Source organism: Leptonychotes weddellii, chromosome 11 (assembly GCF_054177405.1).
Source record: "Leptonychotes weddellii isolate Sample4059 chromosome 11, ASM5417740v2, whole genome shotgun sequence".
In the NCBI taxonomy this organism is placed as follows: Eukaryota; Metazoa; Chordata; class Mammalia; order Carnivora; family Phocidae; genus Leptonychotes; species Leptonychotes weddellii.
This window is the reverse complement of record NC_138379.1, coordinates 40,649,475-40,664,095: the sequence shown is the minus strand read 5'-3', so window position 1 is coordinate 40,664,095 and position 14,621 is coordinate 40,649,475. Positions and strand designations below refer to the sequence as shown.

At 51.4% G+C, this 14,621-nt stretch overlaps 1 protein-coding gene across 2 annotated transcripts in view; it reads right to left on the bottom strand.

Moving 5' to 3' along the window:
- Positions 1–14,621, bottom strand: part of GALNT18 (polypeptide N-acetylgalactosaminyltransferase 18) — a 311,471-nt gene that overhangs the window by 9,074 nt on the left and 287,776 nt on the right. For both annotated transcript variants that reach the window (XM_081798606.1, XM_081798604.1), the window contains one exon: positions 6,235–6,399. In XM_081798606.1, coding sequence (XP_081654732.1) covers positions 6,235–6,399 — 165 coding nt within the window. The remainder of the gene's footprint in view (positions 1–6,234; positions 6,400–14,621) is intronic.

The window sequence follows — 14,621 nt, the reverse complement described above, 5'->3', positions numbered from 1 at the left end:
CTTCATTCAATTAACAGCACTTTGGGGGGCGCTCCTCTGTCTCAGCTCTCTGTTAGGTGCTGGAGACCCTGGACTTGTAAGACAGCCCTGCCCTCTGGTGTCGTGGTTGATGGAAGAGAGGGACATGGAAATAATGGAAAACCAATTGCAGAGAGTAGGATAAAGATGGTCCTCATACAAGGAGTTCAGCTCATTTTTGAACTTGCGGGGCCTTTTACTGAGGTGGGCCCAGAGCAGCTTCTAGGTGGGAAAGTGCTCCTCAGGGCTTACTGTCTAGTTTCAGCTTAGCATTACAGAATTCCAGGGTTGGCAAGCCCTTAAAGCCATCCAGTCTAAATCCAGTTAGAGCTGTAGAGCCTTAGATGGCCCGCTGCGTGATCCCTGGAGCCCACCTCCTCCCCAAGCTGCCAACTTCATATCTGGACAAGTCTGGCTACGAGAAAGCTGCTCTATCAATTGTCCTGGATTCGCTAGTCCCCCCATCAGAACCAACAGGACAAGACTGCTTTCCTGTGCGTAGGGCAGCCCTTTAGCTGTTAGAAGGCAGAGCTAAGGTGCTCCTGGTCTTCCTGGTCCAACAGTCTGCATTCCTTCAACCATGCGTTCAAATAGGTAGAATTGAAGGAGGTTGGACCTTAGAAGATACACATCATAACAGCCTTCCTATGGCAAGAATCCCGTTGGGAACATCTTGAAGAGAGGGCTCCAGCATCTGCATCACTATTCAAAGGAACAGTAGTGGGGGAAGGGCGGCACCTCATTACCATGGAGAAGCAGTCCCTTGTGTTGCTTGGCAGGTGTCCTGCCACAAAGTTCTCTGCAGTGACCTGCTATCTGCTTACTCCCTCCCCTTCCATTGGGGAGGGGACACTTCATCACCAAATCCCAGAATCCTCCAAATCTCAGTATGTAGGATACTCTCAGAAGACTGAAAGTCCTATAATTTATAGTTGTCAGTTTAGGACATTCTTTATACCAGGAGGAATCACAAGCTAGAGAAATCTCAGAAGGCAATAACGACGACTTCTGGTGTTCATGAAATTTCATCATGTGTTGATGTGGGAAATGTTGGACATCTAGACACAGTGTGTGGCTTGAGAGGGACAATGCTGGCTGCCCACCAACTGTTCGTCAAACCCAGAGCCTAGGGTGGTTCTGGATTAATAATCCCCCCTCACAACTCCTTGCATTTCATGCATCACTACTTCCAACAAACTGCAGCAATGTCTCAAAGTCCCCCGCAACAGCTGTCTTGATCCATGCCCCCCGAGCAACCAAGTCTGCCCCATCTCTCATGGGAATGCTGGGGCAGCCCCACCCAACTTGCTTCCCTGTCTCTTTTGTCTCAGTCCACCCTACACTCCACTACCAGAGGGATTCAGACTCCATTATGGCCATTCCCTGCTTAAAACTTCTCCTGCTTCCTCCCTTTGCTTTTAAGGTGAAGTCCAATTTGTTGACATGGGTTTCAATGATCACCATTATCTGCACCCAAACTGACACTTACGTCTGATCTCTCTCGTGCTCCTTTGGAAATTCTAAGTTCCCCCGAACCAACACTGGGCTTCTGTTCCTCAAACATGGTCTGTATTTAATTGCCTTTGCCCAGGCTGAGCCTCTGCATGGGATGTTCTCCCTCTTTACACCTGGGAACTGTCCTACAACTTTCAAGATCTGAATCAAACAAGCCTTGAATGTGAAACCATTCCTGAGCCCCTCATGCTGGGGTCCCGGCACACCACACCTCGCTCATTTCTGGTCTCATCATCCACTTTGTTTCATGTTTATATGCTCCTCCAGGGCAGAGGCCGTGTCTGTTTCATGTCTGCATCCCTCCTGCCCAACCCCCGTGCTCGATAAATGTTTGATGAATGACTGAAGGAAAGAATGTTCATCATCAGAAAATGGCTCATCAGAGCCCTGTACATCAGCATTGCCAAGAGATGTTTTCATCAAATGTGGTTGCTCAGTGTCAGTATCTAACACTGTCCTGATTCATCCCGAGCATCAGAAATTCAGAAGAGCTTGCAGGGGATAGAAGAAAGGCATTTTATTTGTTAAACAGAAAATCAGGGTATGAGATGGAACACTAAGATATGCAAATGCCTATCTTCTTTGTGGGAGAACCTGGGAGAATTGCACTAGATTATTCTGAAATTAATTCAGCCTGAGTGTCTGTGGAGTTTAAATGCAGCCCTCAGGAGAGTAAATAATGCAGAATGTGAAACCGGAAAAGAGATTTGAGATGCACCAGTAAAAGCTTCCTTCAGCCCAACTTCTGCACCAGATCATTCTCCTTGGTAGGATCTCTATGTAATTTGCAAAGATTAAAACCTGTTGCAAGAGAATTAGCCCAAGCACATGATTTAATCATGTAAGAGGCTTCCAGCATCCTCTGGCCTTGTCAACAGTAGTTCCTAACCAATGAGGGCTTGCGGACAGAATCCAGGTTGCTTGAGAAATATCAATTATTTTGCATTAAACAAAAATTCCACATACATTAATCTTAAATATCAAGTGAGAGGGCTGCTCTGGGTTTGCAAATTAAGGATTTAAAAAATATGGTTTCCAAACAGTTCTTCTTGGGAGAAGGATCAAAGATGTGACTGCCAAAGCACCCTGGGAGTTTAACTGGATATATGTGTAAGTGGCTGAAAACTGCTCAGGCTCCAGGGTTCCGCATCCAAAACACTGCCTGCTTTGTTGGTCACTATGTCCTTTCAAGTAGGAGTCACGTGGGGCTGCCCGTTCAAGGTCATGCACTCAGATGAGGAAAGGAAAGTGCTGGATTTGGGGGTGTCTTTGCCTCGAGGACGTCTATTTTAGGGGTATGTTCCTTTCTCTGCCCCAGTCAGGGATGGACAGAGGAGATGAGGGCCAGGCAGGGGCACCAAGGCCCTGGATCTGGAGATAGAGATGAGTCACCTCAGCCTGAGACCTCCGGGCATGTCCGTCTGGGAGGGTTGGAAGAAAGGGCAACGTGCCCGGGCGTGGTTCGGATGCAACCAGCCTATTTGAACTCCAGCTCAGGCTGTGTGATCTTGGCCAGGTGGATTTCATCTCGTTTTGCCGTCTTGGAGATGGAGCTGCTTTGGCTTATTAACACCGCACTTCACAAGGCTGGACGCAGTGGGGCTGAGGCTCTACTGAGCTCTGTTTCCCTGGTGATTCCGGAGCTCCTCGGAGGAACAAGGCTTGCAAAAGGGCCAGGGAGCTCACTTCAGTTCAAGAGCACACATACCCCGGTGACACAGAGTCCCCTGAGCATCAGGTGCCTGCCTGGCTGCGCCCCGCCCTCCAGGGGCTATTCCAGAACTGCCCGAAGCTCCTACTCCTTCTCCTGGCCAGTTGAAGTGGCATGCTTGTCCATTAGAGGCCTCCTAGCCACACCACCAGAAGCTGGGTTCCAAGGGGCAGCCTTAGACCTTGCCCTGAGAGATCTCGGTGGCCAGGCAGGGCCCTAAGGACCCCGAGGTCACTCTTGGAGGAGAGGGAGGAGGGAACGGCTAAATGTTCACACTGCATTTCAGCCTCCTGCTAGCTCCTCTTCCTGCCTCTCTTCCCCTTCTAGAATCTCCCCCTTCCCATTCAGCTCCACAGTCTCTGCCACAGGAGCATTCCAAAGCCCAGACCTAAACAGGCCAGTCCCCAGCTGTACATTTTCACTCCCACAGGCCCAACTCTAGGCCCATGGTGTCCACAACCTGGCCCAGCTGCTCTTCCAGGCCCATCGGCAGCCACCACACCCCCACCCCGTGCCCTCCAGGACCCGGCCACGCCTGACTCTCCACAGCTCCCTGAACATAGCCAGGGTTGGCGGCCCCACAGCTTTTGCGCATGCTGTTCCCTCTCACTGGAATGCCCTTCCCGGTTTTCATATGGAGCAAGCTCCTACACATTCTTCAAGGTGAAGTACTGTCTCTTCTTTTTTTTTTTTTTAAAGATTATTTATTTATTTATTTATTTGACAGAGAGAGACACAGCGAGAGAGGGAACACAAGCAGGGGGAGTGGGAGAGGGAGAAGCAGACTTCCCGCCGAGCAGGGAGCCCGATGCGGGGCTCGATCCCAGGACCCTGGGATCATGACCTGAGCCGAAGGCAGACGCTTAACGACTGAGCCACCCAGGCGCCCCTGAAGTACTGTCTCTTCTGAAAAGCCAGCTGCCCTGCTCTGGCTCCGCACCCACCACCTTCCTGTGCGGCTTCCTTCCCAGTTCTCAGTGGGGAAGCTGAGCTCATGGGCCCCGCAGGCCTGGCTGAAGGCAGCAGAGAGCAGCCTGATGGGAGCCCCTGCACAGAGCCTCTGGAGGGGACGATCTCCGTTTCACCCCAGCAAAGTCAGCCCCACTCACCTCCATGCGGCCCATGTGTCCCTTCCTCTCTGTTGCCTCCAGGCTGCAGGCCAATGTTGCATCTAGCCTGAGCTGCTTTGGAGAGCACGGAGCATGCATCTGGCCTTCCTCCCTGACCCACCTCTGGCCCTCTCTCGGCCTCTCCACGTAAAGGAGGCCAGAGGGGAAATGTAGCCCCGCCCCGTGTCCCTCAGGGCTACACAGCTGACAGGGGGCGTGACAGAGGCAGAGTCTGGGGTGAGAACAGGGACTTCAGCAAGAGAGAGGGAGGCGCGAGGAAGCTGTGCCCCGTATTCTCAAACCTCAGCCCTGACCCTGACCTTCTTCCAGGTGCTGCTACCAACAGGCCCCAACTGGAAGTAAAAGAGAGTTTGAAACAATGTGTGGACAGTCACCCCCAGGACCACGCTGGGCATGGTATTTAACAGCTTTGTGTGGAACGCCGGGATGACGGTATCTGGCAGCCGTTGTGAGGGTTAACTGAGCTGCTCTGTGCCCCGGGCTTACAAAGTCTGGCACTTAGCACTCTATGAAGGCTGGCTATTGCTCTTTATAGTTTACAACATGCGGCGAAGGTCATGTAAACAGGAAGGAGCAGGGCGGGAGTCACTGGCCTGGCGCAGCACTGGGGGCCCAGCCAGGACTCCAAGCAGCAGCACACATCTCCTACCTGCCCTCAGAAGTGCTCCCATTTGGCTCCCCGTGCTGCTCCCTAGCATCTGCTTTCCTGGGATCACAAGGCTCTCGTCCAGGCCCTTGCTCCTGTTCTCCAACGAGCCCCTAAATCTAGGACCTTGTTTTGAACTCGGTATTGACCTTCACCACTCATCTAGGACCTCAGTGCTCTGGTTGCCCATACCCAGGTCACAGGCGAAAGGTTCCCCATGCCCGTAGAATATAGAGATGGCCAGGGCCCCCTCTTCCCTGCCCCCCCACCACGGGGACAGTAACTACGAAGCCTCTTCCAGCACCTGTCAGCTTCCTCCCTAGGGCAGGAGCAGCTTGCTGGGAGGCTTGAGTCGGGGTCCTGCCACTCAGTCCCACAAATATGGACATTCCCTTTCTGACTTCCCTGGAAGCATCCACCACGTACAGTCCCCGATGCCTTAGAACGTGATGGGTTCCTCACTTCCTGTTCTGAGCACTTCCTCTGCACCACCTGGGCGGTGGGTGTCCCTGCCTATGGGGGGAAACCAGCTCTAACTTAGTGGATGCCCTGGGGGCTGGGAGGCCTCTGTGGGGTCACTGTGGGCCGTCTCCCACTGGGCATCCTAATCTTTGGGCTTCATCTTATAACTGGGCCAATGGAGAGCAGGAAGTCAAATACGGGCCTCAGAACTGATGGAGACTTAACACAGGAATGCTGCATCCACAGGGTCTTTTGAGGAAGCCTCCTCCCCTAGAGGGAGCCCATCCTGGGAGGAAGGCAGAGTCGGGCACAAGGCCAGAGACACCCCAGCACTGTCTACACCTGGGACACTGGGCTTCACCTCGGGAGAAAGGATATGTGGAGAAGAAAGGCGAGGGTTTAAAGTCAGAGCGGCCCGAGTCTAAATCCCAGGCCTGCTCCTTACGGTGTGACTTTGGGCAGATGACTTCCCCCTCTGAGCCTGTTTCCTTATGTCTACAAATTAAATAAAATGATAGTAAAACAACAACAACAACAATAATTTCCCCTGTAGAGCCAGCATCAGGAGACAGCTAATAATGGACGTGAAGGCCCTGGCACATGGTAGGTGCCCAGTCAATCCCGAGAGCTGGCCCCCAGTCGCAGCCTCCCTATTGTCACTGTGACCCCTGCCCCCCACACTCTGGGGCCCCTGTGGACCTTCCACTGCTCTTCACTCCCGTTGCTCTTGCCGGCGGCTCGGGGGCTGTTACCTGAGAGAACTGCCAGTGGAGCTTCATTCTCTTGGCTTTGGCATAACTGCACTCGATGAGCCGTGGCCGACTGTTGACGTCCACCAGGCACCGGTTGTCGTCGTCGTCGATCGTGGGGCTCAGGACGCCCACGTGGATCTGCTGACTGCTCGTGTAGTACACGTTCTGCGGGGTGGGGCAAGAACGCGGTTAAGTGTAAGGACCGGAGAGATGGGGAGGGTCCGAGGGGGCTTCTCCCTGGGCAGTTGGCAAAGGGAGCACAATCCAGTGGGCTTCACATGATTTTTCCATTGCAATGGACAAGAAGAAAGCCCTTTTACATCATCATCCGGGATAGTCGCTGGTCTGCATGTATAACAGACAAAATTTTCAAGACATGAACCTTAGTCTCACCATATGCAATGCAATCTGATATTTCCTCTTCTATTCTTTCCCTGAAAAGCATTGGTCATACACTTTTAAATTGATTTCACCACCCATAGTTTAAAAAAACATGGCTTGAATCCATTATTTGCAGGTTTGCTGACTTCCTCCCTCCATATATTTCATGTAAGATACTGCACTTGGCCCGAAGATACAGAGCAAAAGACCTGTGCCAGGCCTTGGGGAGCTGAGAGTCCTGTGCGATAGGAGGCATGTAACTCATAATTTCTACCCAGACTAAGGCTGTGTAGAGCAAGGTTGGCTAACTTTTCCTTAAAGGGCCAGGTAGCAAATATTTTTGGCTTTACAGTATGTTGGGCGGTCCCTAAGGCTACTCCCAGATTTGATGATTCATTAGGACTCAGAAGACTCTGCCCATATTTGTACTTACGGTTATGATTTCTTATAGCAAAAGGATACAAGTCCTATCAGCAAAGGGAAAAGGCACATAGGGCAAAGTCTGGGGGAAACCAGGTGCCAGCTTCCAAGGGTCTTCTCCTAGTGGTCACACAGGATGCGCTTAATTCCCCCAGCAAGCAACTGGGACAACACAGGTAGGATGTCACCTACGGGGAAAGCTCTTACAGACTCAGCTGGGTTTTTTATCAGGGCTGGTCATGTAGGCAGCCTCTGCCTGGTACATACCAACATTCCAGACTCCCAGGAGCAAAGCAGGTGTTTAGCATAAACCATATTGTTTGTACAGTCTGGTCAGGCACAGCGAGCCACTCTTAACACATCTGGGAATGGTGGGAACCCTTCTGAAATCCAAGTTCCCAGATGCCTATCAAGGGCCAACATGGTAAGCAGGCCTTTCAAAGGACGGCACAGGCCTGCTGTGTTAACTCTTTCCTGCACAGAGGGACATACAGTCTGAAAACTCAACTCTGCCATCGTAGCATGAACACAGCTAAACACAGTAAATGGATGGTTGTGTTCTGATAATGCTTCATTTACAAAAATAAGGGCTGTGCATGGGCTGTAGTTTGTTGGCCCTGGTCTAGAGGAAAGCCACATGACCTTTGACCTTGTTCTGAGTGACAAGTCATAGGGTTCTGTGAGCTTTTCTCTTCATATTACTGAAAAAAATAACACCCCCACTTATGATTAGGTCCCATGGGCAAATCGAGATACTGTATTTCTTTGCTTGAGGTTAGAGTTAGGGTGGGCCCTCTTATTATCTTCATATATTAAAAAAATTCTTACTGGTAAATATCTTTGAGTCACTGGCCTGAGACCTTGGCAACTCAGGGCCTTCATCCCACTCCCGGGTCGAGCACCGCAGATGGTCTCGTCTCCCCCAGCCCTTGGCAGGGCCCCCCGCCAGAGCAGAGGCTGAGACAGGCAGGGGGAGAGGGAGGAGGGCCTCCCAGGCAAATCAGGAACAAAATGGGGTTGGTTAAATGACTTAATAACATGGTTCCAAGGTGCAAGAGAAGTCCCAGCTCTCTTCCAAACAATGGGCATGTGGATTTGGGGCAGTAACACTGCTGGCCTATCGAGTGGGTGACCTTGAAAAATGAGGTAAGGTAGAGACATTTAGAGACACTCTGTCATCGGGAGAAGGGGTGGCAGTAGTGGTATTTGGCTAAAACCTTCCTCAGCCTGGAGGGTGCTGAGGGGGTGGGAGGAGGGGAGTCATTGTGGGGCACTTTTAACAAGAGGCTCTAGAACCTACTACAGGGAGAAAACAACTCTATTTGCAGGGTGCTTTTGTGGGGAAAGTGATCCAGGGTGGAGCAGGGTCATTTCTTTGGGTACTTGCAGGAGATCTAGACCTTCAAGGATTTGTTTGCAGCCCAGCAAGTTTTCAGAGCCCAGTCCTCTGTGGGGGTGGGGAAACACACCAGGGGAGTGACAGTCTAGGGGTCCAAAAACCACAAACAATGGCATGATTACAAAGTATCAAAATGGGGGTGGGGTGGCAAAGATCACTGGAGGGAAAGCCAACCTGTGGGCTGGACCACTGCATGGGGTGGGCTTCTGGGAGGAGGGGATGGGTGCTGGGTTTTGGAAGAAGAGAAAGAACTGTGAGCAAATGAAGTGGGGGAGAATGGAGCGATCAAAGGGACACACTCCTAAATGCAACCAAGCGAAGGCAGTGCTCTTTACCTTGGTCACACAGTAGAATCACCTGGGGAGCTTTAAAGTCTACATTAGTCTTAGAAGGTGAGGCCTAGGTATGGAGTCTGTTCCAGGTGATTTCAATGTGCAACCAAGGTTCAAAACTAGCTGTCGTAAGGACATTTTGTGCAGCCTAGGGAGGAAACATTGGGACAGCACCTACGACCACCTGGATTCCAAGCCTCCCTCTCATCTTGGGGCCAAGCGGGATCCCCATCTGCAGAGGCACTGTTTGTAAGACTCTGATGAGGGCGGCCTAGGGGTTAGGAAGCACCACTGTTTAGGAGAACGGTTCTCTAAGTGTGGTCCCAGCATCATCTAGGAACTTGATAGAAGTACACATTTTGAGCCCAACCCCACACCTGCTGAATCAGAAACTCTGAACAGAGCCCGGGAGTTTGTGTTTTAACAAGCCGTCCAGGTAAGTCAGATGCATGAGAACGTTTGAGGACCACTGATCTGGTGGGATAGAGTCAAGTGGACCTGGGTTTCCACTCGGCAGCCCTGCCCTCACTTTGTGGCTGAGAAGCCACTCTGAGCCTCAGTTTCCAGACCTGTAAAGCTGCTAGCCATGGGCCTGGCCACAGGGACTGCAGGGTGAGAACAAGGCAGGTGGGGACCCAGTAGGGAAGGGACTCCCAGTCCAGCTGCCCAGCCTCAACCCCCTCACCTCTGGCCTCCGTCCTGAGTCGGCCTGGCCAGTGGGTCTGTGCGTAAGGATTCCCGGAAACGGCAGGCAGGCCGCCGGCCTGCCTCGTGCAGGGGGGTGGGGGCAGAGAAGGAGCGAGGCTTGCTTTATTCAATCTCAATTTAGAGTAGTGACTGTGACATCTGTAATGTGTGCTAGAAATGGGCTTTGTCCTCTTTACCAAGAATGAGCTGCTGACCCTTCTGCAGAAAGGGCAGGCTGATTTAAGTGTTTGGCTACTGGTCATTAACCCCTTGACACAGAGGTCAGTTACAGCGCTCAGGGCCGCAGGGCACTGATGCTAAATCAGGAGTGAAGGGGAGTCATTTCCAAAATGATCTTCTGTTCACTAACCACAGAACCAGGTACATTAAGGGAAGGAAAACATTTATAAACATTCCTGTTTGCCAGAGCTGGGAAGGAGCACCAGTGTGGAAAGCAAGGGCCCCAGCTCAGAGCTCCCCCCTGTGAGCCCATTTCCCTGGTGGAACAGAACAGGAGAGGCTAAGTACCTGAGCCCGCCAGGTGTGTGTGGAGCGGTCTGTAACAGGCACTCAGTGCATAGCCAATTGACGATCCAGTTTGATTCAGCAGACACTCCTTCATGCCCACTAGGGTGTGGCCTGAGCTGGGCACCGGGGAGCAGAGAGGAGCAAGACATGGGTGCCCCCTGGGGAGCCGAGTGGGGAGACAGCCTTCCGAAAAGGGAAGAGATGCGCCTCACAGCCAGGCTGAGAGCAGCCTCAGAGCAGGGGTTGGTCTGTGAGTGATGAGTTTCGAGAACAGCCTAGGAGGAGAGTAGTGTACCCAGATAATGGAGTAGGATGAGGGACCGCTGTCAGAAGGGAAAGGACAAACAAAGGCACGGAGGCTTGGCACTACCTTGCCATTTTGGGGAAAGAGAGTGCCCCCGGGGGTGGGGAGATGAGGCTGGAAAAGCAGCTCAGGGCTGAAGAGTTGATAGCATCCTGTGACTTCAGGTGGGACTGTCCCTCCACCTATCAGCACATCCGAGGAATTCTCAGAGTCTTCTGAGTCATAACCATCCAAAGGGCCTGGAAAGCGAGCTGGGGCTAGAGGTGACACAGCCCCTTCTGTAGGCCTGTCTGGGGGACAGGGGAGAAAAGTGAGCTTTGGACCAGGGTGCGGTCTTTGAGCATAAGACTGAATAGGAAAGACTAAGCGAGGCCTGATTTCTGCCTCCCACTGTGTACCTGGGCAGGACGGCCAGGCCAGCAGCCGCTCGGCACCATTGCTGGGCTTGGAAATTTTGACTTAGATTCATAGCTCGTGTGCTTCATTCTGGGCCTCGTACCCACAGCATGGGTGTCAGCCATCTCTCTACCACCATCTCTGGGGCTGTTTGCCACCCAGCCAACCCAGGCAGCAACCCGAATCTCCCACCTTGTTCTGTCTTCTCTTCCCGTGTCATTCTGAGCTCTTGGTGTCCCCTGGGCTCAGTGTTTCCCTTGTCAGCTCCTCTGTCCCAGGAGAGAGTCAGGGGGCCGGGGCCATCTGGGCTTCCTGCATGGAAACTGAGGGCTGAGCCGGAGGGAATTAGCAGCGAGAGACCAGAGACAAACTGGAGAAGGCAGCTGCAAGGATTCTTGATGCTGGCAGCTTTATTTGCTTTCTTGTAACAGCATCTTGCTTCACTCTGGCCATAACGGTAGGCATGTTTCACAGTCTACCCCATTGCCTTGGCCTAGGGATTGGTTCCAGGATGGACATGTTGATCCAGTCTGGACCAATGAAAGTCCTCCCTCAGATTTTCTATTTGTGCAAGCATGCTAGAAGGCTCTAGGCCCAGAGCTACTTGCTGCCTTCTTCCTCAGGTAAATCAGGGAAGCCTTTTCCACTTGAATATGAGAGAGACTAAAGTTACATATGAAGGGAACCATAGCCAAAATGGGAGGGAGGGCAGGTGGAAGGGAGAAAAGAAGAGGAGGAGGAAGAGGAAGAGGAATAAGGAGAGGGGAAAGGAAAGGAAGAAAAGAGAAGACAAGAGTGCAGCAAGCTTCATTCCTGCCCCTGGATCCAGCCCTGCCTGAAGCTGGAGCCAGACATGGCCTTGTCAGTTACATGAGAGAAAAACTTTTTTGCATTTAAGTTGGTTTGAGTTGGGTCTCTGTCACTTGCAACTAAGAGTATTAACAAATACAGAATACCCAGGAGACCTTTCAAGAACACCAAAGGGAAGGAAGTAAAAGGATCAAGTCACAGTGGTCTTTAGCTACAGGGTGAATATAGGTGGCATGTGTGTATATGCTTTACTCAGTTATTATATAAAGCAAGTCACTTTTTTAAATAATGAATTACTGGTTTGTGAATGTCTGATTTTTTTTTTTAACAAGATAAAGAAATATCTCACTCATTTGCAGGCTAGTATGCTTTCTCTAGTGGATGAAAAGCCAGTGAGCCTGGAGGTTCACACAGCCTTAGGAAGCCCCTGGGAGTGGGCTGAGTATCTGAATATCATCTATCATGTAGGTATAAGAGGAGAAGAAGCTGAGAACTGCAGATGAAAGGAAACTGGGTTACAGGAAAGTAGGATTGGCGTGGCCCAGGATGAGACGAGGAGCAGGTGCCCTGGACTGGGATCGCTGGCTGAGCAGTCTCTCTGCAGCCTTCTGTGTCTGTCTCTAGGGAGCAGTGCCTGCCCACTGCTCGGGCCTGGGCCTTAGCTGCTCATCCCCGTTCTGTTGCTGCCCTTCCCCTGTTCCTCCTGCTCTCTGTACATTTCAGAACAAGATAAGAGGGTGCAGAGCTAGGGACTGGGGCAGGCAGTTGTGAAGAGGCAGGAGCAGGTGTCCTTGCATTGGCCTATAATGTCTAACAGTGACCCCTTCTCTGAGAATGGCTCCGGCCAGGGGTGGGCCCCGAATAGTCTGGGTTCTGTGACTCTACCACCTGCCCATGGGTGAGAGTGGGCTGTCAAGGGGCCAAGAAGGCTGTCTCTTCCCAGGAAAGACACAGAGATGAGGCAGTTCTGTAGCTAAGACATGTGTAGCTCGAGCGGATCCATGAACTCTTAACTGCTGAGGCCCCTGGAGCTGCCCCCATTCCTGCCTTCCCCCCGCCTCCCCTGCTCTTGGCCCTGTCGACCCTCCTTTGGAGTCTATGCAATGAATCACCCGGGTTTTCTGTAATAGCCCCCACCCTTTGTTTTCAGCTGAAGCTGCCCAAATTTGTGGCAGTTTTTGTTGTTGATAATATGCCCCCCTCCCCTCGAATGCACAGACATGGCTCACTTGTTCAATGGGAAGTTCACAATCTTGAAGAAATATCAGACACCAGCTATCTGGCTGCAGGGTCCAGTTGGGTCCCTATTTTGGAAGGCACTGCTCAGAGCCCTTCATAGCTGTGTCTGCTCACTGACAAACAGCTAGGATGGAACAGATCCTGTGCCCTTGGGAAAATGCCCTGGCATTCTTCATTCCTCAAACCACAGCTGTCTGCCAACTCTGCATCAGCTTGTGCCGGTCAGTGCATGCTCCTCAACGACTTGAACAGGCTGATTCACTGCTCTGTCCTGTGAAGCCCCTCCTGTGTCCTCCCCCCAACCCCCGACTGAGCTATTCCATGTCCCTGCATCATTAGCGTCAGACTTGGCTACGTGCCTTTAACCAATGGGATATAAATGGCAGAGACGTGTGCCATTCCCAATCAAAAGCTTGAAGAGCCATCACGTGACCTACCACATCGCTTTTTACTCTCTGCCACTGGACTGGCAGTGTCCCAGATGGGGGCTGCTTCTTCAGTCCCAGAAAAAGGCAAGATGACACAGAGCTGAAGCTGAACCATGATGACCACAGAGCATGAGTAAGAAATAAGCATTTCTTGTTGTAAGTCACTGCGATTTGGGGACCCTCAGCCTAAGATGAATGATAAATTGATACCGGATGAGGGGTGCTGTCAAATTCGAAAATATGGGACACTGACTCTGGGGCCAGAGAGCGGGCAGGGAGGAACCATCCCCAGAGGCTGGAAAGATGGTGACCTCTTTTACGCAGTGGTGAGGCATTTGGCGTAACTGTTGCCTGCAGTCACTTGGTAGACCGTGCTTTAGATCAAGAGCACTCCTTCGTTACTATTGGCTGCTTTTGACAAGGCACTGCAAAAGGAAGATAAGGTCAGCAAAGACTTGGACAAGTAGCACGACCAAGAAATGTTATTGTAAGCCACTTGGATTTCGAGGTCATCTGTTACTGGAGCATAACGAAGCCTGAACTGACTGACACAACCATTTTGCTATGCTCCCTCATCAAGTAATCACACAGAAATAGAATCACAGAATGTGATGCATGCTCTTAAAGAAAACAACAAAGGACTTGGAAAACAGGTATCAAGAAAACTTGATCCAGTGCGGGGAGGGGAAGGAGTTGACTCTAGAAAGATTAACTCTGGATCCGAACTGCCTAATTTAAGTCCCCCCCCACCATTGTTCATTAGCTGTGTGACTACAGATGATGCCCTTGGCCATTCGTTCTTTCAATTTCCTCATCTGTCAAAGCAGGCGGTCAGAACAGTACTTCCTGCACAGAGTGGTCAGGGAATGGTGTAGCCTGAGGGCTGCTTAGTGCTAGGCATTAGTGCTGTTTTTGTAACATGGATCTCTTCCACCAGGTTACCAGTTTCCTGATGGCAGGAACCAAGCTTGTCTGGCTCACTATGGTATCTCTATTGTCCAAATCACTGCTTGACATGTGACATGTACTCAAAACACATTAGTTGATTAAGTGAATGTATTGATAAACTATTCCAGGAACCTTGAACTCCAGGTTAGAAATCCATCCAGGCTTCCTCCCTAGTGCCTGTTTCATGTCCCTTACTCTAAGACTCTTCTAAGCTCTCTCTTCTGTTTTGGACCAGAACCTTGGACAACACCTTCCATATGGCCTTGTGGATTAATCGTTTAGATGGAATGGGATTCTCTCTCGAGGACAAGATTCTCAATATTTGCTCCCAGGACACAGTCTGTGCCAGGTCTAACTCTAACCTGGCTCCATGAGCAATGAGGGGTCTCAATCATTTGATGGCTCACCACAACTGTTACCCTGCGCTGAGTTAAGAAGAGCTTAGAATGTTCCCAGGGAGGGCGCCTGGGTGGCTCAGTTGGTTAAGCGACTGCCTTCGGCTCAGGTCATGATCC